Source organism: Lipophrys pholis, assembly GCF_963383615.2.
Source record: "Lipophrys pholis genome assembly, chromosome: 11".
NCBI lineage: Eukaryota > Metazoa > Chordata > Actinopteri > Blenniiformes > Blenniidae > Lipophrys > Lipophrys pholis.
The window spans coordinates 30,345,004-30,368,108 of NC_137631.1; the positions used below are offsets into that span (position 1 = coordinate 30,345,004).

The following is a 23,105-nucleotide window of genomic DNA, read 5'->3' on the forward strand; positions in this document are numbered from 1 at the left end:
TTGAGGCTCCGAGCTAAAGTACTAAAGTCCAGTGAATCTACTACAGCAACAAACTGACAGCACCTGAAACACAGTGTTTTACTCTCTCCATCAGAAAGAGAAGTTTTCTGAGGTACATTCTTCTGGTTCAGCCGTTTTACAGGCCCGAGTTAAAAACCCACAAACCTCCATGTCAGATCAGATTCAAACTTTTTCAAACCACAAAAACATCAATGTGAGCGATGCAAACTTATTTATTTTATCTTTTATCTTTTGTTTTTCTCCCTCGTTTCTCTTTTTCCAGTTTTCTTTTTCTTTTTTTCCCCTTTTGCTTATTTTTTCTTTGTTTTTCTTTTTCCTTTCCTTCTCTTTTTTCCCCCTTTTTTTCTTTTCCTTCTTTTCTTTTTTCATTTTCTCTTCTTTCCTTTTCTGGGTTTTTCTCAACATTTTTCAATTGTCTTTCACGTTTTCTTCTTTTTTGATTTTTTTTTCCTTTTTTCTCCCCATTTTTCCTTTTTTTTCTTTTTTCCTTTTTTTCTTTTTTCCTTTTTTTCTTCTTCTTCCTTTCTTTCTTAACCTCAGTTCGATTTTCCGCTTATAATCTTCAGACAGTTCTAGTATTACATAGAAAGTACTGAGAGGAGAAGAAACCTTCCATACCCCTGACTCGTCCAGCCATTCTTTCTCTCCGTACTTAAACATGGCGATGGATCTCCCCCGAACACGACTGTTGTGATCCACTGAAGGTTCAAGTATAAAACCGCTGCAAACACATGCTGAAGTTGAGTGGCCATCAGGACGCACTAAACAACACACACTCTCCAGCCACTGCTCAGCATCCTCCTGACATTAAATCCCTTTTCTACATGTGAACATAGAAAGTGAACAGCTGCAGTCCTGAGCTCTGTCACAGTTGATTTGAGGTTTTTAGTTCACTGGTAATGTATTTTCCTCCTCCTGTGACATTTCAGCCTGAGTGACAAGGAGTTTAAATAGCAGACAGACTTATGGAGGGCATTTGTCACTTTCTTGAGTGTCTGAGCTCGTCCGAGTGGATTTGGAGGAGAATTCCACTCAGTAATCTTCTCATCCATCTCCAGCGGTGTTGCTGCACTCACACTGTACAGGGTTTCCTGTCATGTTTTCCCTTGATGGTTTTGTAACGCGACACTCTTGCGGTTAAACAAAGTTATGTGTGCGTCCTGGGCGTTTGCTATCCGATATCTTATTAATGAGGTGTGTGCCTGTATGTTGGGGGGTCAGCAGAGGTCAGCGGGGCAGAAAGAAAGTGCAAAGAGGCAAAAAGAAAATGAACATTTTTAATCTGAAGCCTAAAGAAAGTTTATATGGAGATTTTTTTTCCATTCAGCCTCATTCAGGAGTTTGAGAAAATGTCACAATAACCAATAATGCTGTCCATGAAAAATGAAATAAAACAATGATGTATTCATTTTAGAGTAGCAGCATATCTGATGTTATCACATTTTAAAATACAGTTTCAGTTACATTCACATTGGCCATGATCATTATGTTGCTTCAGTAATTTTATTATGAACTATTATCACATTATTATTTCAAATATTTTAACATTTTCATAAAAATTTTTTTTTAACTTTTTGCAAGTAACAAGTCCTGAATAGAATGTAACTTTTATTTTGCTTTTATCAATTTCACTTTTAAAATCTTTTTTCCACCACATTAACCTGACAGATATTCACTGATATTCACTGTGTCACCACAATAAGGTGACTGATATTCACTGTGTCACCAGAATCCCTGCAGGGACTGTCTGTCTTCACTGTTGTTGAGGTTTGACAGTTTGCAGACGGTCCCTGAACATTAGTGTTGCTGAGGTGAACTGATTCCTGTTAATGCTGTGAAACCACACTTTGTGACTGTCGTCTAACTGTTTAGTCGTCTAACTATTTTCACTTTGTGTCATTTGGTTTCTGTGTGAGAAGGAGATTATTTGTCAGCCTACATGTTTACGATGTGGCTCTTTGTAGTTCCACCGCCGCTCTGGAGGAAACATCTACTGAGCATGTGCACAACAGCTATGAGTGCGCCCGCTCTGTAGCAGCATGTCAGAAAAGTCATAGTACTTTCAAAAAGTTTTTCTTTCATCCTGTTTCCACTGAGTATGAAGTCAGTGTGTTTTTGATAGTTGTATTTTCCGCTTTTTGGACGGAGACGGATCGTTTTCATAAAGTTCCACCTTTGGAGCCATTTGCAAAAAGTTTTGTTTTCAATGACTCTGAGCACCGTTGTCGTGTAAACAGACCCCAAAACACAACAAAAGCTTTCCGTTGTGGGACTGAATGAGGCCTCAGACACAGATTTCCTCATTTAAGTTTGGATTTGGCCCAAACCTTTTCTGCTCTGCAGGCAATTAAAACAGAATAATCCTGTTTCTGCACACTGCACAGACACATTTCCACCACGGACTCGTACCTCCTTGCCTGATTTTATCGCCGTGTTCTGATCCCAACCTGAATATTTCTGCCATGATCTTTATTTATTCTTCGTGAACATGTTATTTTTATCTACATTGGATTCATTTCACATCAGACGTCAGAGGATCGTCTCAGAAGGATTCATTTTGCTGCGTAATAACCACAAGCGAGCTGTGAGCTGTACATTCCAGCCAGCCCCTTCTGGATTGAGAGATGTGGGGGGGCTTTTCATCACAACATTTCTCAACTGTTCCAACTACGAACAAGCAGATTATTGGCAACCTAAATACACTGTCTGCATGTGGCACATTGAGCTGTTTATAGCGAGCAAATAGTTGGCCAATGGTGGAGAGCTCTTTATACAACACACATCTTAATGAGTGGCAGGTTTTGGCCTCGGGGGCAGATTTCTGTCTAAACAGCAGAATTTAATCAGACAGATCCTGCAGTTTGCTGCGCCTGCAAACAGCCGCACTCACCAGCCTGAACATTCAGGGTGAGAAATCCCTGCAGCAGCACCAGAGACATCTGATAGGTGCATGTCAACCAACATGTGTTTGTCCTTTCCTTTTGTCTCTCACTCACATCAGACATTTTATCTGATTTGTTGTCTCTTTCTGATTTGTCCTGCAGAATGTGAGGGACGTAGAGAGCACCTTAAATATCCTCAGTGTCCTGGATGAACTTCTGTCAGCTGGTAAGCTCGGACACCAACAAACCAAACTTAATATGATATAATATCATGTCGAGGACACGCTGGTGAATCCAGGAGTGAGCTGCTATCAGAGCTGCCGACATTACGCCAATCCACTGTGATACCAACAGAGTATAATACGCTAAAGACTGACTGAACTGCAGAAACTTACAGATTCATGTTCTACCTGTCAATCAGAAGGAGCCACGAAAAGCATTTCACTTTACTATTTCAAGGTTTCAGTTGAAATCAGAAGCATAAGAAAGAAAAAGAAACTTGGAGCAGTTTCTCCTGGTGTCCAAGACCAGAAGTGACTGAGTGCCTGGAAGGTGTGAGTCCTAAAACACAAAGAGAGACTCTTATATATCAAATGGTGCAACGGTGATATTGTGCAGACAGATGTGTGAAGGCTGATCTACCAACAGGAAGCTCTGGAGATCGTTTCTCAATCTTTATTTAGCCACTTTGCAGGCATGAATAAAGAATATCAGATGTGTGTCCCATAGAATGCTAAGAGGAGTTTTGCTAATAGAATAACCTACCAGGTGCAATTCTATTTATGTGTGAAAGCATTTGGTTGGTTGTTTGTTTGTTTGTTTATTTGTGTTTGCGTCTGTTTTTACCTCATGCAAACGATACATGAAGGCTATGCATCGCTGCGAAGCGCCTCTGCACAGGCTCTGTGTCGCCGCTACGTCGCCTCCAACTGCCTGGAAGGTTCCAGAATACGACTGCGTCTCCAGTAGCTTAACGCAAAGCGTCGCATCGCTCTACGCACGCACTTCAATCATGTGTAGCATGTAGCATCGCTGGTGTGTGAGCCTGAAGCTGTTCACCATGTAGCATGTAGCATGTAGCATGGCTCAGAGTAAATTCCTCCTGATCCACTGAATAATTCAACTACTAATCCAACATCGTTCTATCTTAGCTGGTCCAAATGTCTGTGGTGATGTCGCTGGTCTTATTTTTGAGATTCTCATTAATATTAAAGAATCTCCAAACCCATATATTCGATCCTCAGGATTGGTGTTGGTGCATACCTTAGTCATAGTCATAGTTGCGGGTTCTTCATTCAATCCTTCCACAGTGCAGACAAGCAAGTGAACACAGAAACAATGCCGTTTCCAGCGGATGGTTTTCATGTAAACAGGTTTGATGAACACAAAACTCATGTGAACGCTCCTGCTTGCATGTTATTCTTAGTAAATAAGTCGCACACGATCTAGTATGTCCCAGGCAGGATTGTAGTAAATCATAAGTCATAAAGTAATGTTGGTATTTCTCCATATCCCGTGTTTATCTGACATTGTGCAGCTTGTTGTCTCATCCAGATTGGACCTGAAAGACAAGTTGGATTTCTACCTGGATTCCAGGTAGAAACTTCACAGTCCGTCTCCTGCTTGTGTGTTCAGGTACAGATCGTCGAATCCACTACATGATCACAAAAGGAGGCAGTGAGGCGCTTCTCACTGCGCTCGTCAACAACTGCTGTGTTTTCACTCCCAACTACACCGTCCTGCTGCCGCTGCTGTACCTCCTGGCCAAAGTGGGCCAAAGAGGTGAGGAGGAGACGAAATGAAAGAGCAAATCAAACTTGTCTTTCCACTCCAAGCACATTCACATAATTCTGTACAAATCTTAACTTTTACTGTCCAAATGTCCAAAATGAAAAAAATATATGAGAACAAAAATGCTATTGCTCTGAACTAAATGATAAATTGTTGTTGGAGAGTTATCTGACAACCTGACAAAACAAGATATTTCTACAGGCTACAGAGTCACAGACCCATTTCTTAAAGACACTTTTGTAAAGTGAAGGAAACATTGGTGATAATGATGAAATGTGGGGACTTTTTTTTTTTTTTTTTTTTTTTTTCTTTTGCCCTTGTCCTGTTCGGCAGCTTGGGCCAACAATATGATGTGATTGAGAGCCTTCGGAGTCAGAACAGATTTTGGTCTTGCAACAGGGAGTTGCCTTCTCTGTCAGAAGATGGCATGGCTGCCGTACACGACCGGGGGGGAACGCTCAAAGAGAGAGAGAAGAGAAAAGAGAGAAAAAGGTTGAGGGAGGAGGGAGGAGGGGGGAGGGGGGAGGGGGATAACATACAATATCCTTGTTGTGCTACATATATTATTTGCAGTTATCACACTGATCCAAATATTTTCCAACTGTTTTTGGATTAAACCAGCCTGAGCTGCTCTATCTAGACAGTAAAATGATTTCTTAGATTAACCAGCCTGAGCAGCTCTATCTAGACAGTAAAATGATTTCTTAGATTAACCAGCCTGAGCAGCTCTATCTAGACAGCAACGTGAAGCAGGAACATGAATTAACAAAGAGGCGACAACAAAAGAGGAACATGATTTTTAAAGTTTGAGCAAATGATGATAGAGAACAAACAACTTCAGAAGCACCTTTCGTGAGGAGTGGAAGTGTGTGTGTGTGTGTGTGTGTGTGTGTGTGTGTGTGTGTGTGTGTGTGTGTGTGTGTGTGTGTGTGTGTGTGTGTGTGTGTGTGTGTGTTTGTCCACTGGGTGTGACCGGAACTGCTGTGGGGGGGCCCGTGGCGACACCCCGGGGTTCGAGGCCATCGGGCCCGGACACCGCCACCCCGGCAGACGGAAGCCCCCCAGGCCCGGGGAGACCCCAGCGAACCACCCCAGAGAGCCACGTCCCCGCCCAAAAAGCACCCGACGGAGAATGCAGAGAGGAATCCCCCCCAGGCAAGAGGGGCCCACAAGAGAAGGATAAAGAGCACAGGGCCCCAGGCCCCGACCCAAGCCGCCAAGCCGAGAAAAGGCCGGAGCAGGGCTCCCGGGCCGAGCGGGTCGAGAGCCCCCCCAACCCCGGCGGCGGGTCCCGCCGCACCCCCGGGAACAGGCCCACCCACCGCCCCCCCCCAACCCGGCAAGGTAGAGACGGCCCCAGCCGCCGCGCCCCGGACCAGCCCCGCCCCAGCCCCGCCCCCAGACCCAGGAAAGCGAAGGCCGGCGCAGGCCCCGGTCGGAGGACAGTCAACTCTACACCCCCAGGAGCCTCATATCCCACCCGCCCCATGATCCTCCCCCCCGGTTTTAATTGAAATACCCAACCCCTGACCCACCCCCCACAGACACCCACCCCTGACGCAGACGCAGACGCAGACGGGCACACACACACACACACACACACACACACACACACTCGGGACGGTGGGGGAGTGATGACTCTCGCCCCCCCAGGCCGCCGGCCGGGCCCCCACCCGGCCACCGCGGTGTCGTGGGGACTTTTCTAAGTGACTTGAGGCCAAGAATGAATAAATCTTTCATGTGAAAGAGTCTGGATTCTCCCTTTCTTTGTCAGAAAAGTCCTCCAGTGGTTGTGGACGACTTGCTTCCTATCAGCTGGTGTTTCGCAGAGAATCCAGTCGAAACATGTCAAAAAGCCTATTAGACTGATGAGAAGAAAGGAAATAATACTTGGAAACAAACCAAAGGCGTAATGAACTGAATTGAACTATGAATGTAAATGACAGCTCTCCCTCATGAACTGCTCTGATCTTGCAATCATTGAAGAATGTCTTGATGAGGGTAATTAATTTCTCAGGTATAAAGTAATAATTCAAACCCATACAGGGAAATAAATAATAATACAGTATATCCACTGTGCACCTTGACTGTCCTGCTCTCTTGGTGCAGACCGTCGGATCGGTGTGAAGGCAGAGGATGCTGGAGCTGCACTTCTGGTCCTGAAGCTGCTCAAACACAACATCCATCATGCCAGGAGGGCTGCGGCCTGCCTCTGGGTCATCCAGGTCTTCTCCTCCTCAGGTGAGCTCATCATCAGCACCATTTCTTCCATTCATACCAGGGATGTTAAACTCGCTTTAGTTCCAGAGCCACAAACAGCCTCATGTCGTCTCGACTGGGCCGGACCGGCAGAACTTTGTCATAATTAACTTTCCATTGAAACTTTCAAGTTTTTCTTTGTGGTGTGGCAGAGTATACTCGATGAAAATGTATTGAGATGATGAGCCAGTTCAAGCCTGTGTTGCCCTTCTAGTTTGTACAGCAAACCTGATTGGAGAGAATCAGGGACTAGACGTCATCTACCACCTGATTCCAGCGTACACGACCAAGCACCTGCAAACCATCAAGTGAGTTTACAGAGACTCTGTGGACTTTTTGCGTCGCTCTTCCACGTTGAGCAGCAGTGACCCTGAATTTGATGAACTGTGTTAGCCTCAGTTAGAAAGTGAGAGACTGGTTGAAAAGAGAAGGGCCCGACAGCGCTGCCTCCAAATCTACTTCTGGAAACTCCGAGGACTGATTGTTTTAGTTTCGCTTGCTGAGGTCCCATTAACACGACAACCTTTCAGGTGAGAACATCGTTTGTGTCTTTCTGTTTCAGAAAAGTTCAAAGCATCATTTTGAAATCAATTTACATTTACACGAAAATGGCAGGAATGCTGAAAATGATGCAGTTTTCATGTTGGGCCACTGGTGGGTGCTGTTGGTTGTTTTAGTACTAAAGCCACACACATGCAGCAGAGAACAATGAGCTCTAAATATTAACGATGGCAGAACACAGACATTCTAAATAATAATAATAATAATAATAATAATAATAATAATAATAATAATAATAATAATAATAATAATAATAATAATAATAATAATAATATTCCTGTGGGCTCACTTTGTCAGTGTGGAGATAAAACCGTCACTTGGTGTTAAGTCAACTTTAACAATCTAAATATGAGGTGTGTATTCATGCCAAGGGTTTGGTGAGCTGAAATAGATCAACAGTGGTTATAATAGAGTATTTTATCATTAGCATTAGCTGTCCCTTTCTTGTCATCTTTTTCCTAAGCAAAAAGTACAATATATCCTAAGCAAAAACTAACTTCTCCTGCCTATCACTCTGGTATTTTCCGTGTTGTATATATGGATATGTATTAGCATTAGCCAGCGCAAGATATCTTAATCAAATTAGGGGAAGGGTGGGAGTGATCTTCATCTCATGGCTCATCTGGGCACATTAGGTGTTCAGGCTGGTCCACGTCTTCTTCTTCTGGGTCATCTTGGGAGTGTGTTAGTGGGGCGAGTTCTGTCATTTGGTAGGGTGGTGGTTGTAGGCTTTCTTTTTTGTTCAGGGTTGTATCAGTATATCTAACGCAGAGCGCTCTGATACAAGGGATACAGCAGCACCCGCAGAGAGTTAACACTGCAATTACCACTATCAGGGGAATAAAGAATGCCAATATATAAGCTTTCCATCTGCGAAGATCTTCTCCAACCAGGCTGTAATTGGATTTTCAATACCTGAATGCTCTGCTAATTCCTGTGACATAGTCCTAAGCCCTACTAACGCCTTTGTTAGTGAGCCGTCAGGTGACGTATTGTTAGGGATGAAAGTGCAGCACATTGTACCAAACATGCTACACACACACACACACACACACACACACACACACACACACACACACACAACCTTTTTTATGGAAGCGAATGAGGCTCAAAAATCTATTTAAAATGTATTTGCAGAAATCCTTTTCATCTTCAGATTGAACTACATTTTTTGAGTCCATCCATCTATTTTCTTCCACTTATCCGGGGCCGGGTCGCGGGGGCAGCAGTCTAAGCAAGGAAGCCCAGACTTCCCTCGCCCCAGACACGTCCTCCAGCTCTTCCGGTAGGACCCCAAGGCGTTCCCAGGCCAGCTGAAAGACATAGTCTCTCCAGCGTGTCCTAGGTCTGCCCCGAGGCCTCCTACCGGAGGGACATGCCCTGAACACCTTCCGAGGGAGGCGAGGATCGACTAACGGCCGGATCCTCCTCTCCAGTACCCTGGAATAAACTTTCACAGGGAGGCTGAGGAGTGTGATCCCCCTGTAGTTGGAACACACCCTCCGATCCCCCTTCTTAAAAAGAGGGACCACCACCCCGGTCTGCCACTCCAGAGGCACTGTCCCCAACCGCCACGCATTGTTGCAGAGACGTGTCAGCCAGGACAGTCCCTGCACATCCAGAGACTTAAGGTACTCAGGGCGAATCTCATCCACTCCCGGTGCCTTGCCACTGAGGAGTCATAAATACAAATTAATGATCATTCATCCAAACGGCATTTAATTTTCTTATACAAGACTGCTCATTCTGTGCCTTAACTAAAATGAAAAACAAAATGACGTTTAAGTTTTAATTTTCAAAAGATGCCCCAGCAAATAGAGACCAAAATTCATTTTGAAATGTCAGATTTGAAAATTAAAATGCATTAGCAGAAATGCTTTTTAATTTCAAGGTTCTGGCTGCATAATTTGACTCATAAATAAAATTATTAATGCATCATCCAAACTGCATTTTTATTTCCTTATTCAGGATGCACATTTTGTAACAGAACTAAAAAGAAAACCTAAAAAGGGAATTGCTTTTTCACTTTCATGTCCGCCACGCAAAAAAGGATCAATATTCAATCTGAGTTCGCATTTCCAAACGTCAGTCGCCGCAACCTCCCCCGGAATCCGTGAGAAACTCTCCCGGAGGCGGGAGTTGAAGACTGCGTGGACAGAGGGCTCGGCCAGGCGTTCCCAACAGTCCCTCATGACACGTTTGGACCTGTCGAGTTTGTCCGGCTTCCTCCCCGTCCAGCGCATCCAACTCACCACCAGGTGGTGATCAGTTGACAGCTCTGCCCCTCTCTTCACCCGAGTGTCCAAGACACGTGGCCGGAAATCAGATGACACGACCACAAAGTCTATCATCGCCCTCCAGCCTAGGGTGTCCTGGTGCCAAGTGCACTTATGGACACCCCTGTGCTCGAACCTGTTGTTCGTTATGGCCAAACTGTGACCAGCACAGACGTCCAATAACAGAACACGGCTTGGGTTCAGATCAGGGAGGCCGTTCCTCCCGATCATCCCCTTCCAAGTCTCACTGTCGTTGCCCACGTGGGCGTTGAAGTCCCCCAATAGAACAACGGAGTCCCCAGTTGGAGCACTATCCAGCACCCCTCCCAGGGACTCCAAGAAGGTCGGGTACTCTGTACTGCTGTTTCGGTCCGTAGGCCGAGACAACAGTCAGAGACCTGTCCCCTACCCGAAGACGTAGGGACGCGACCCTCTCGTTCACCGGGCTGAACTCCAACACATGGCGGCTGAGCTGTGGGGCAATAAGCAAGCCCACGCCAGACCACCGCCTCCCACCGCGGGAAACTCCAGAAAAGTGGAGTGTCCAGCCCCTGTGGAGGAGCTGGGTTCCAGAGTCCAAGCTGTGCGTGGAGGTGAGTCCGACTATATCTAGACGGTATCTCTCTACCTCCCGCACAAGTTCAGGCTGCTTCCCCCCCAGCGAGGTCACATTCCATGTCCCAAAAGCCAGATTCTGTGTCCGGGGATCAGGTCGTCGAGGCCCCTGCCGTCGACTGCCACCCAATCCACATTGGAGTGGTTGTTCATCTGGTAAATCTGGTAATTACCCTTGTGCTCCTTCGGTTACATTTCCCTAGATTGTTTTTCCCACCAGAAAATGGGGCAGACTATCAGCATTGTAATAACCGTCAGGGTGATCAGGCCTGAGCGGGTACCACTTCTGAACGGTTTATCACACCTCCTGCGAGGTCTGTCTGTTCCCATCTCCATCATCTCCATCCTCCAAATCACTATCAGTCTCCGTCCGGTGATGTCGTTTGTAAGTCATGGATCGTTGTGCCACCAGTTGCTCAGCCTGTGGGGGTCTAGCCAGACCTCCACGCTGTAGTCAGGTGCTTGTGCAACTTGAATTGGTCCGAGCTGATGGGGCTCGTCTCAGTGTCTCCTGTGTTGTTTCCGGAGGACCCACTCTCCTGGTGGCACCAGGGTTGGTTTTACTTCATCTGGGTCTTGGAGTAGTACATCCTGCACCTGAGAAGAAAGACACCTGACAGCTGGATTCAGCATCTTAATATAGTCACTAATTTCTTCAGTCTGTGTCTTCAATGTCACTTTATCTTCTGTAGCGCATGTCACAAAAGGACAGGGCATTTTTCTTCCTGTCAGCACTTGATGCAGAGTTAAACGATGTGTTACATTTGGTTGTGAATGCATGTTGAACAGGACAATGGGGAGAGCCTCAGGCAATTTCATTTGCTCAATTTGCTGAGCAGATTTTTGTGTAACCAGCGGGAAGGCAGGGCTTCCCTTTTCTTGTATTAAAGATCACAGCACTGGGTAAGTCTGGACAAATCTGAACAGAGGCAGGAGTAGTAGGAAAATAGGTGGTTTTATTGATCTCTATCAATATTAAAAATGCAAAATTTATTAAAAAGATGTTTTTAAAAGCTTGACACAAAAAGAATACAACTGTAAACACCAATAAAGCCCTTCTGAACAATGTGAAGTCTATAAAACAAAAATACTAACAAAGCTTAAACCATCCATCCATTTTCTCCCTCTTATGCGTTTCCGGTTTGCGGGGGTGGCAGTCCGAGCACCGTCACCCAGATCACATTGCACCCATTAAGAACCTTTCCTGTCGGCTCACCACCCACAGGAAAAACTTAAACCTAAGCTTAGTAAATCAACCAAAAACAAACCAAACTTAAAAAAAAGAAGTTAACCAAACCAAACCAAACTAAACTAATAAGCTAAACCTCACCTTATTCAGAGAAAGTGTATGGCGCTACGTTTAGGCAGAGCTATTTGAGAGCTACTTAAGACACAAATTGAGAGCTTATTTGAGCACGCAGCGACCAACTGTATAAAAAAAAACATACCAGTTAGCCCCCTGAACATCCACGCTCAATACTGAACAGATTAGATAACATGTACCTTTCACACCTGGAAACACTGTTCCCACAGGGGCTCAGGGCGCATCACCAGAACAGCATTTCCCCCTCAATAGCTACCCTACCCCAGTGACAAGACAAAAAATAAGTTAACAAGTACATCACATCATTGGGTTTGAAAGTTTGAAAAAACGATTTCCACTCACATTTAGCGCCCGACAATACAACCTCGGAGCCCCAAACTTGCAGATGCTACGCGTACACACCTACTTATGATCCTGCTAATTAGAGGGTGCGGCTGAGAAAGTGTCTGGGAGACGGGGATGGTGCGTTCACGTGCTGTGTGCCAGTGGGAAACTACAATACTAACCTAAGAAAGCCTCTGGGAGACGGGGATGGTGCGTTCACATGCTGTGTGCCAGTGGGAAACTACAAGACTAGTATTTTCTGCGGTCTTTCGCATTGTCTTCCACAGATGGAGTTGGAATAGGAGGTCATTCGTGTGTGAGTGGTTCAATAGGCGTGGATGGATCACTGACTGTTTCTCTGACCATCAGCCAAGCCCCCGACTCAACCTCATCATCACTGGCGTCCTCCTCCGCATGTAGTCCTTGTGGCCAGACCTCCTGGTTAGTGTCTGGAGAAAGGAGCGTAGGCTTCAAGGCGGTACGGTGCACCTGCTTTACTTTGTCGAGCCTGTCGACTGGGGCTATGGAATAGACCACACCTCCAGGGATAGGAGCCTTTACGACCTGGGAGATGGTAGAACCTCAGGCATCTTGGATTTTATTGCGTCCTTGACCCACACCCCGGAGGTACACTCTTTGGCCTTCCATCACTGACTCACACATGGCTCGTTCATCATGCCTCTCCTTCCTCTGCTTCGCTGCAGACTCCATCCGTCTCCGAGCTACATCCATGGCCACCAGCAAGCGCTTCTGATACTCCACCACCCAATCACACACTCTTCCGGCTTCAGGCTCTGGGAGGGGGCCAAGGAGGAAATCCACAGGCTCTTGTCCGCACATCAACAGGTGGGGAGACTCACCAGTGGACTGATGGGAGGTAGCGTTATAGTTGAACACCAGTTGTGGGAGGTGATTAGGCCAATCTTTTGCTTCTCTTCTGGGGGAAGTGTGCGGAGCAGGTTATGCAGGGTCCGATTGAAACGCTCACACTGAAACCGCTTACCCTGCGGATGGTAGGGGGTAGTGCGGCTCTTCTGGACCCCATACAATGCACACAGCTGCTCGACCAATGCACCCTCAAAGTTTATTCCTTGGTCCGATTGTATTCGTGTTGGGACACCAAATCGATAGAACCACTCTTGGACCAACATTTTTGCCACTGTTGCTACCTTCTGGTCACGGGTAGGTATGGTCTGCGTGAACTTGGAGAAAACATCCGTCATAATCAACACCGCCTCTCTTCCGTCAAGGGCTGGTTCAAGTAGTGTCAAGTCAATTGCGAGCACCTGATTGGGTTTTGATGCAAGTAGGTGGCCAAGGGAGGCATGGATCCTTGGTTTGGTGTCCTTGGCAAGAGCGCAGTGCTTGCAGTTCTGGCACCAGTCCTTGATGTCTCGGTCCATTCCTGACCAGTAACAACGCTGACGCACCACCTCCGTAGTCCGCTGGATCCCCTGGTGGCCATGGTTCTGGTGCAGCACCTGCAGCACCTCTGCCCGCAGACACTCCGGCAACAGCACCTGGAGGACTTCCTCTCCTCCATCTGGCCTTAGCAGCCGACAGTACAGCAGCCCCTCCTTCTTCCCACTGCTTCACCAAACCCCTCGCTAGAGGACTCAGCTTCTCTGGCTCAGCACGACTAGGCAACTTCTGTTGGCTCCACAGGGCAGGAAGGCCCTGATGGAAGGGTCAGACCTCTGGAGCCTCCTCAAGTCAACTGGACTGTGGGACATAAGAGCAGTAATGGCCGACTGGGTGGCCTCCTGCTGTGGATGCTGGCAGACGCTCTCTGCAATGGATTTAGGAACCCGGGTAGGTAGCGCTCCAACTCGACCCCTTTACCACCAATGGAATTACATTGCCTGGAGATGGTGTCCACATTCTGGTTAATTCGCCCTGGTCTATACCTCACACTGTAGTCGAATGCAGACAGCTCGGCAAGCCAGAGCTGCTCCGTTACGCGGAGCTTGGCAGTGTCCAGGTGGCTCAGTGGATTGTTGTCCATCCAAATGACACGGCGGTGGACCCATAGGTAATCCTTGAATTTGTGAAGGGGGGCGGCCAGCTTGGAAAATCCTTCTACGAACCTATTATAATATAATATATATATAATAATAGCTGGCAAAGTCAATGAAGGGCCGCAGCTCAAAGACAGTTTTAGGAAGGGGCCAGTTGGACACGGCAGAAATCTTCCCAGGATCAGTTGATAATCCCGTTTCTGAAATGCGATGTCCCAAGTATTGCACCTCCTGTTTAAAAAACTCACACTTCTCCAATTTCACTTTTAATCCTTCTTGATGCAGACAGTTTAGCACAACCTCCAGCCGCTTTAAAGGAGACATATCATGCTTTTAAATCCTTCCTTTTTACATATAAATCATACAGTTGTGGTCTATATAAAGCGGAATTGCAATGCTTGGGTCTGAATTCCTCATTATTAGAGCTCCACAGGCCCCTTTTCTACCCCTTTTCTGATGTGCTTCTGAGAGTAACTCGTTTTGGGGCGGTCTCTTCAAATGCAAATGAGACACTTCATACCCCGCCTCCTCTCCAGGTTGCAGAGGTGACACTCGGTTCAACTACACCCTGTTCGGCCATCTTTGTAGTTTGATAGAACAGATACAATTATCTAGCGGCGCAGAAACTTTATATTCACACATTATTTACAAAATGTCAACAACGGAAGATTTGTCCATCCAGCCATTCATGTTCGAGCCAGAGTCGGACCCGGCGGAGCGAGATGAAAATGACGATGATGCACCTGCAGAACAACGTCTTCATATGGATGTAACGCAATGGTGTGTTACTATATTTACACTAACTTCTCCATCCATGCCCACTACTACAATACTGCCTGTATTACAACGACTATTTAACACAGAAGTTACATTCTAATCTAAAACGAGCACACAGCGCTAACATATGAAGACGGTGCAACTGCTAATGCTAACAAAACAATGACAGGGACGTCTTATCATCACACTATTTAGCGTTATATACAGCTTACCGAAGTGCTCTGTTCGTCGTCTCCATAGATAGAAGGAACTGACCGCTCAATAAGACCAAGTCTTTCTGCAAATCCTTCTTTATACTGGCGGAGGTTGCTGAAGCAGTCATCCTTAAAGTGCTTCGCGCACACAAAAATGACCTTACCCACAGATGTGGGTACATTTCTGTGAAAAATAAAACTCAACCAGGCACTTCGAAAAGGTTCTGATGCTGGGAGACGGTGTAACGAAGCTTGTGGGTTACTACATCCAACAACCGAACATTTCGACTTTTCCTCTCGTAACTTCGGCACCCTTAGGTTGGACTACAAAATCGCAGCGAGAAACAAAAATGGCGGATTGCTCGAAGTGTCGATGTCCTAATTTGGCAGTTCCGCCGGGAATACTGTGACGTAATAGTTCAAAAAACGTAATAGAGAATAGAAAAATCGAAACGGATCGCAAAATATGACCAAAACAGAATATAAAGATATCAACGGAGCACCTGAAGAGACTACTTTGAACTTTTCTGTACTTCTAAACACTCTAAATATACAACAACATGCATTTAAGGGCTAAAAAAGTGGATTTAGCATGATATGTCCCCTTTAAGTGTTCATCAACAGATGAAGAGAAAATGCCTATATCATCCAAGTAGTGTAACAGTGGCTGGCCGTGCTGTGTGCCAAACATTCACTCCATGAGCCTCTGGAATGACCCCGGCACATTGCATAACCCAAAGGGCATTCGGTTAAATTCAAATAACTCAAATGGGGTGCAGAAAGCAGTCTTTTGTTTGTCACACTTTTCCACTGGTACCTGATTATAGCCACAGGCTAAGTCCATGGTGGTAAACCACCGAGCTCCAGACAACGAGTGCAGAGACTCCTCAATTCGGGGCAGCGGAAAAGTGTCCTTTCTGGTTTTCTTATTGAGTTGCCGATAGTCCACACAGAGGTGCAGACTGCCATCCTTTTTGCGTACGATTACATTGGGGGAAGTGTAGGGGCTACTGCTCTCTCGGATTACGTGGTAATCCAGCACTTGATTTATGTGGGCCTTAACCGACTCATATTCTGATGGAGGAATACGTCTATAATGCTGACGCACGGGTACATTGTCCAGAAGAGGAGTATCGGGAGAAATAAGCCCAGTACAACCTAGGTCACTGTCGAATGTGGAAAATACTGACACATAATTAACTAGCAGTGCTCTGACCTGTAGCTGCTCAGCCTCAGTTAACATGGAAAGATTGAGCCCCAATATTTCTCCTGCACCGAACCCTCCTTCGATGTGTGAGACCGAACGGTAGCAACAATGGATTCACGCTCACCGGGAACTTCCTGTAATCCCGAGGGTAGGCAAACAACCTCGAAGGGGGACACAAGTACCAAGGGACAGTGAGACTTTAATGTTACAGTGGATATACCAACATTGGTGACAGGTACATAAACAGTCCCTCTAATAACACTAACCAAAGTGGGCTACACCAACAGCCCAGGTGGCAGACTAAACCCATACCCCAGGGGCTCAGCAAGGGTAGCCCCAGAAGACCCATCTACAGCAGAGCAAGTGGTGGTAACAGATTTTGTGGTTCCTGCAGCAGGAACAACAACAGGCCTTCGACCCAAACATTTTGCCAAACCATTTCTAGTTGAGCGATCCTGCACCGTGACCTGCTGGCACAGCTGAAGAGCAGGCAACCAGGGGGTGGGGACCTAACCCTGAGGTAAGGTCAAACAAATCAGGCTCATACTGGTGATAAAGCTGCTCGTAATAGGCTTTTATGACATTCATGCCAATAATACTGGGCAAGGAAGTGGTGCAATCCTGTCCTGGGAGGTCTTTTACTACCAAGATGTCTCTTCTGGAGACCACTCTTCCACCCACTTCTACATCAGGCTCAAGATAACCGAGGTAGGGGATAGCTAACCCATTAGCAGCCCTCAACTCGAGCCAATGCCATGACTTTAATTTATCTTGAAAATTTTGTGTGAAGAAGGACTCTGAAATGGTTGAAACCATTGACCCAGTATCTAGGATACACTGAACAGGAACTCCAGCCAATTTCACTGTAACCTGTGGACAAGGGGCTATTAAATGCTCCACTTCATCTACCACTGGAACTGATGAGCCTAACCCACCCCCTCCTAATGTCTGACTCCTGACAGTAGGGGGTGCTAGTTTTCCGTCGCTCGGCACTGTAATGCCCAGCGATATGGCCTGACTGCTCACAGCGATAACAGGTAACACTATTGAGACCCGAAGACCTCGGTGGAGGTGACTGTATAGTGGTAAGGGCCTGGGTAATCTGTGCTAATTGCTCCTGTTGTTTCTGAACTAAAGCAGTTAGAGCTGCTAGTTGGGAAGCAGTATCGGTAGCAGAGAGGCCCTGTGGTGGTATATTAGCACTTTGAATAGCACACAAAGAAGACACAGAATGGAAATTTGCTCTACTCTCAACAACCCCTCCCTCACGCTCCCACTTAATGGCCTCTGACCAGACATCAAGCAGTGTGTTTCCCCCTCAAACTGTCTTCTGGAAAAAAAATCTTCTTGCAACAAAATGTAAGGATTCTGACACCCATATAGCTCTTTTAAAATTGTCAGTCTCAGAGTTATCACGTTCTCCAACCGTTCTGTACTTGATCTCATCCCGCGCTTCACCCTCCAGATGATCAAAAATAAACCCAGGCTGATCTGCCAGTCCAACATGCCTAACATGCATGCTTGCACGGATTTTCTCAACCCACTCATCAATCCCAATACCATGATTTCCTATGAACATGGGGCACTTTCTTTCTCGAGGCAAGTAGATGATCCGGTCCATAGTGCCCGTGTTTTCTACTCCTCTTTGACAAGGACCCGCCTGGGTGGCACCCCGCTCTTGTTGCAGCTGGTCCCGCTCGGTCTTCAACATGCAGGCGGCCCTGACCCCGAAGCTGCTGTAGTTCCTCCGCCATGATTAGTGGGATGCGCATCGGCAGCCAAAGGTCTCGGACCACGTCCCACGGCACGCCAGCTGCTGCCTAATCAAGCTCTCAATATATTTATATGTTTTTAAATTTTATTTCATTTAATAGTTCTTCGATATACCAAAACTACAAAACCCCTTGTGCCACACTCAGCCTCGTACGCCAGATTCTGCCAGCAACGCCACTATGTAACTAGCGGGAAGGCAGGACTTCCCTTTTTGTGTATTAAAGATCACTATTTATTTCCATGGGGTATTAGGGACTGCGAAACCTCCTTGTCCTGTTTTTAGTGTCCTCTTTGGGTTATATTGTAGACAAGTCTCACATGTATTTACAAAATATTTACAAATGTCACTTAGATGGGGGTGCCACCATTGTTGTTTTATTAGAGCCTCCACCCTTCTTGGTGACTGGTGCCCCCTGCTGTGGGCTTCTTGACATAGGATATTTCGCAGTCCAGCTGGAGCCACTGTTTTTCCTATATGATTTCTCCACATCCCATCGTATGGAGATTTTGTGGCACCTCTTTCTGACCGTGCCGGTTTTTCCAGCGGTGAGGCCGTTGTTTGGCGATCAAGTATCTCAGTTGTTCCTCTTAGTGTCGGTTCCTGTTTTGTTGATGTCATCTGAGTCATCTGATCAGTCATCAGACCCACTCTCATCATAGACTTTTCTTAGTATTTGTACTTATCTGGCCTGTCTGCCACTCTCTCTCTCTCTCCCTCTTCTTTTCCTCTCTCTCCCTGTCCTATCCCATGTACTTCTCCCCCCAACCGGTCAAGCTGGATGCCCGTCCTTCCAGAGTCTAGGGTCCGCCCCACGATTTCTTCCTGAAGAGGGAGTTCTTATGAACTTCTCTCCATGCGAGGGAGTTTTTCCTGGCCACTGTTGCTTGTTACACCTGCTTGCTTTGGAAGGGTTTAGTTGGGCCCTGTTGTACTCCATCATTGTAAGAGCGCTTTGAGATGTTTGTTGATGTGATTTAGCGCTTTACAAATAAAATTGAATTGAATTGAATTGAATCTGGAACTACCTCATTTGTTCATATCCTGCAGTGGCTTTTGCGGTCAAATCTGCCTTATTGTCCCTTTCAACAATTAATCCCGTTCCGTTCTGATGTCCTGTACATTTTATCACTGCTACTCCTGTTGGTAGTTTCAAAGCCTCGTTTAGTTCTTGCACTTGTCTTAGGTGTTTTATGGGCTGTCCCCGCGACGTCATGAAACCATTCCTAATCCACCCTGGCAGGTTTATATGTACTGCATTTGTTACATATGCAGAGTCTGTGTAAATGTTTACACTCTGTCCCTGTGCTGCCTTACAGGCTTCCGTTCTTGCCATCAGCTCTGCTGTATGTGCTGACGCAGGAGGAGGAGTCACTTGAGATTTTACTACTCTCTATGTTCCAGAACTAGCTTGTGTTACTACTGCATAGAACACCACTATTCCTTTTCCTGGTTCACAATGGCTGTGTCCATCTGTGAAAAACGTGAGGTCTGGCTGTGTAATAGGCTCTGTGTACAAGTTGTCATGTGTTGTGCATTCTGCCTCTGTCAACCTTTCATAATAATGTTTCTCCCCCTGTTGGAGTCCCATAGCCATGTTCGTGTTTGTGGGCTCAAAATGAAGGTGATTTTGGTCCAGAAGTGCTTGTATTTTCTTGGTTCTATGTGGTGATAGTGTGAACCTTTGGCTCGTGATGAAACTTGCCACTGCATGATTTGTGTGTACATATGTGTCTTGACCCAGGGTCAGAGGGCTGGTCTTCTGGACTGCAGTTGCTATTGCACAGATTCCTTTAACACATGTGGGTTGTCCTGCATCAATGTTGTCTAGCTTGGGACTGTAGTACATCAACACTCTCCACCCTTGAGCACCTTTTTGATACAAAACCACGCTCACAAATCCCCTGTCCTCATGAACATCTAAGAGAAACGGTGTTGTGTGGTCTGGGCTGGCTAATTGACATGCCTGCAGTAGTTTTTGCTTTATGGAGACGAAAGCCTTCTCTCCTAACTCTGTCCATGTTAGCTTACCCTTGTAGTTTGTTGTGCCCACCAAACTCATCATGGGTCTTAAGGGTGCTACTGTTTCGGTATAGTTGCTCACAAAGTTTTTACTGTAGTTTGTAAGTCCTAGAAATGACATCATTTCCTTGACAGTATTAGGCTTTGGATGTTTTAAGATCACATTTTTATGTTGTCCTGTGACAACTCGGTCTCTGTCCGACACTCTTTGACACTCTTTGTCGGCAAAACTGCAGTTTACACTTGGATACCTTGAACCCCTGTTTTTGGAGCCACTGTAGCACTTGAGATGATGCCTGTGCTGTTTTTATTTCATCTGGGCCTGTGATAAGTATGTCGTCTACATACTGCAAAATGGCGGCAACGGGAGATCTTTCACGAGTTGCCTCATGCAGCTGTTAGACAACGAGGGGCTGTCGTTTATTCCCTTAGGTAGCTTAGTGTAGGCGTACTGCTTGCCTTCAAATTTGAATGCAAAATACTGTCTCGACTCCTTTGCAATAGGGATGCAGAAGAATGCATTGCAGAGATCTATTACCATAAACCATTTATGTTTTTGTTCAATCCCTGCCAGCATGGTATATGGGTTTGGGGTGTCATAATTAGAGACCTCAAGGTCCTTATTGATCTTTCTTAGGTCATGAACCAATGTGTAGTCTATTTTTCCTGGATTCTCCAGCGGATTTATTGGTGTGTTGTAGGGCGAGACACATTCTACAAGCACACCAGCCTCCAACAGTCCTTTAGCTGTCCCTCTGATGCCTTCGGTTTTTTCAGGGGTCAGTGGATACTGAGGTTGGTAGATGTACTCATTAGTTTTCATCCTCGACCTTATGAGTGTTACTTGTTTACAGTGCCCAACATCCATTGGGCCTTTGGACTAGACATCATCTGGCACGAGGTCTCGGAGTGCCGAAGCGAAGACTGAGGCAGTGTTTTCTCTTCCATGTGTTCTGGTCAGGCAATGTTCCTCAAGTGTTAGTGCGGCCATAGATCTATGTGAGAATTTATATGTATCTAATAGCCGGCAATATTAGAGCTTTGGATTGTGGGTCATTTCTCATTGGAGATTGGGGTCGGTGGATCTTTTCACTTGAGGGCCCCAGTTCTTGGCTTGGCCTCCTGCTGCCACCGCTAACGTTACATGTGGTGCTGAATCTACCTGTAGCCCATAGAAACTCAGCAAGTCTTCAGTTAGGTCAACTGAGGCAGCCACCCCCTCTGGTCCAATGTAAAATGTCCACCAGGGTGATCCAAGGAGTGGTTCCCTCATAAAGGAACTTGTATGTCATTGTTTTCCACCACTTTTTGTACTGACCCAACTCTGCTTCCTGTTCAGGAAGGATGAGGTAGTTGTAAGTGCAGTGTGAAGGCTCTCTGGGATTTTCATAGGCTCTGATGGACCTTATCCATGGTTCCCATTTTTGATATTCAGCTACGAGGGGGATCTCATCTCCATGTGTTAACTTTCTCCACCAGACTCTGGCACCCTCCTCCAGTTCTTGTTTACGCACTATTTGGGGCATTTGTCTCACTTCTGGGTTGGTGATACACCTCATAATTTTCCCATTGGGGAATACCACATCAGTATGTTTCTGTGCACATACTATTTGGGCCTGAATTTGTCCCAATCCCAATCTCCCAGTGCCAACGTAGATTCTTTTCCTAGCTCAGTGAATGCTCGGATCCAGCCTTCACCCCCCTCTTTTAAGGGTGGGAGTTTTGTCTGGATACTGGTCATGCCTTGATGCATGAAGGGGTTGTATGTTTCTATGCGTCCTCCCTGGATGTCTGTTGAGGCTATTAATGGTAACACTTGGTGTGGTTTATCTATCAGTACATAAGAGGCGTCTAATTTTCCTCTCTATCTGCTTCCTTCAATGTTTCACTGCTTTGCTCCCTCGTCTCTTGTCCTGTCCTTCCCGGCAGCTCACAAACTTTCCTAGTTTTTGGTGTTAGTAACCTGTCCAGTGCCTCTAACTCCCTTCTCCATCTCCCAGTACCTTCAGTGAATCTATTCAACATGTCCACCATCAATTCCCCTTTCCTCCATCTATTCCCTCTACAGAACCAAGTTCCTCAAAATCATCCTGTTCTGCTTTTTCTGGCTGAACTGCTCCAATCAAAAACTCATCTTCCTCCGTACCTCTTTTTTCTAATGCTCCTGTCTTTGCCATGTGTTTTGCTTCCTTCCTAATGTCTCTAAATTTGTCCTCCATTTCCCTTCCTGCTTCCAAAGCATCTATCATTTCTTTTTATTATAAACAATGGGGCTTGTAGATGTGATGGGTTTGGTTCAGGCTGTTGGTTCTCTATTTTTTTCAGTTGCCTCATGGCAGCTTGGTAGGGTACTTAGTAGTTGTGTGACGGAGCGGCTCGGCAGACACAGCGGACACTGAAGCGCTGTGTCTGAGCTACAGACCCGGACAGCATTATGTGTGCACTCACACTGCGGCGTCGGTGTGGGAGGCAGGCGTTGAAGTGTGCACCTTTTTCTTTTTTCTCCACTGCTACTCCGCCACTGGAGACCGAAGTAGGTTTTTGGTCTTTTTCTGACATTTTCCGACGTTTGCATTAATTTCTCCACAACCCCGTGTTGGAATTTAGGTTTGGTTATTAGCGTTAAATTACTGTAAGTAATAGATTACTGAAAGTAATAAATCACTGGAAGGTCGGATACTCTGTACTGCTGTTCGGTCCGTAGGCCGAGACAACAGTCAGAGACCTGTCCCCTACCCGAAGGCGTAGGGACACGACCCTCTCGTTTACCGGAGTGAACTCCAACACATGGCACATACTGGAAGTAATTTATGAAACATTTTAATTAATAATGGGAGTAAACGGTCATTTACTCATTAACAACTCCTAAAGTAATCGAGTACTTACTTAAACGTTAATAAATTATCAAAAAGGTTTTGTTATTGAAAAATTATTAATTTGCATAAATGTGTTATCTATTTTTTATTAATAAAAAGGGGGGGCACCACCAGATAAACTGGAAATAGCTAATACCAAAATATCAGTCTCGTTTGTAAAAGGTTTATTTAAGTTAGTTAATATTTC

General features: G+C 45.9%; 1 protein-coding gene across 2 annotated transcripts in view; it reads left to right on the top strand.

Annotated features, from left to right (window-relative positions):
- The window catches only part of agbl1 (AGBL carboxypeptidase 1), an 88,694-nt gene that overhangs the window by 27,233 nt on the left and 38,356 nt on the right, over positions 1-23,105 (top strand). For both annotated transcript variants that reach the window (XM_080474617.1, XM_080474618.1), the window contains exons 3-6: positions 3,066-3,129; positions 4,539-4,685; positions 6,804-6,935; positions 7,168-7,261. In XM_080474617.1, coding sequence (XP_080330743.1) covers positions 3,066-3,129; positions 4,539-4,685; positions 6,804-6,935; positions 7,168-7,261 — 437 coding nt within the window. The remainder of the gene's footprint in view (positions 1-3,065; positions 3,130-4,538; positions 4,686-6,803; positions 6,936-7,167; positions 7,262-23,105) is intronic.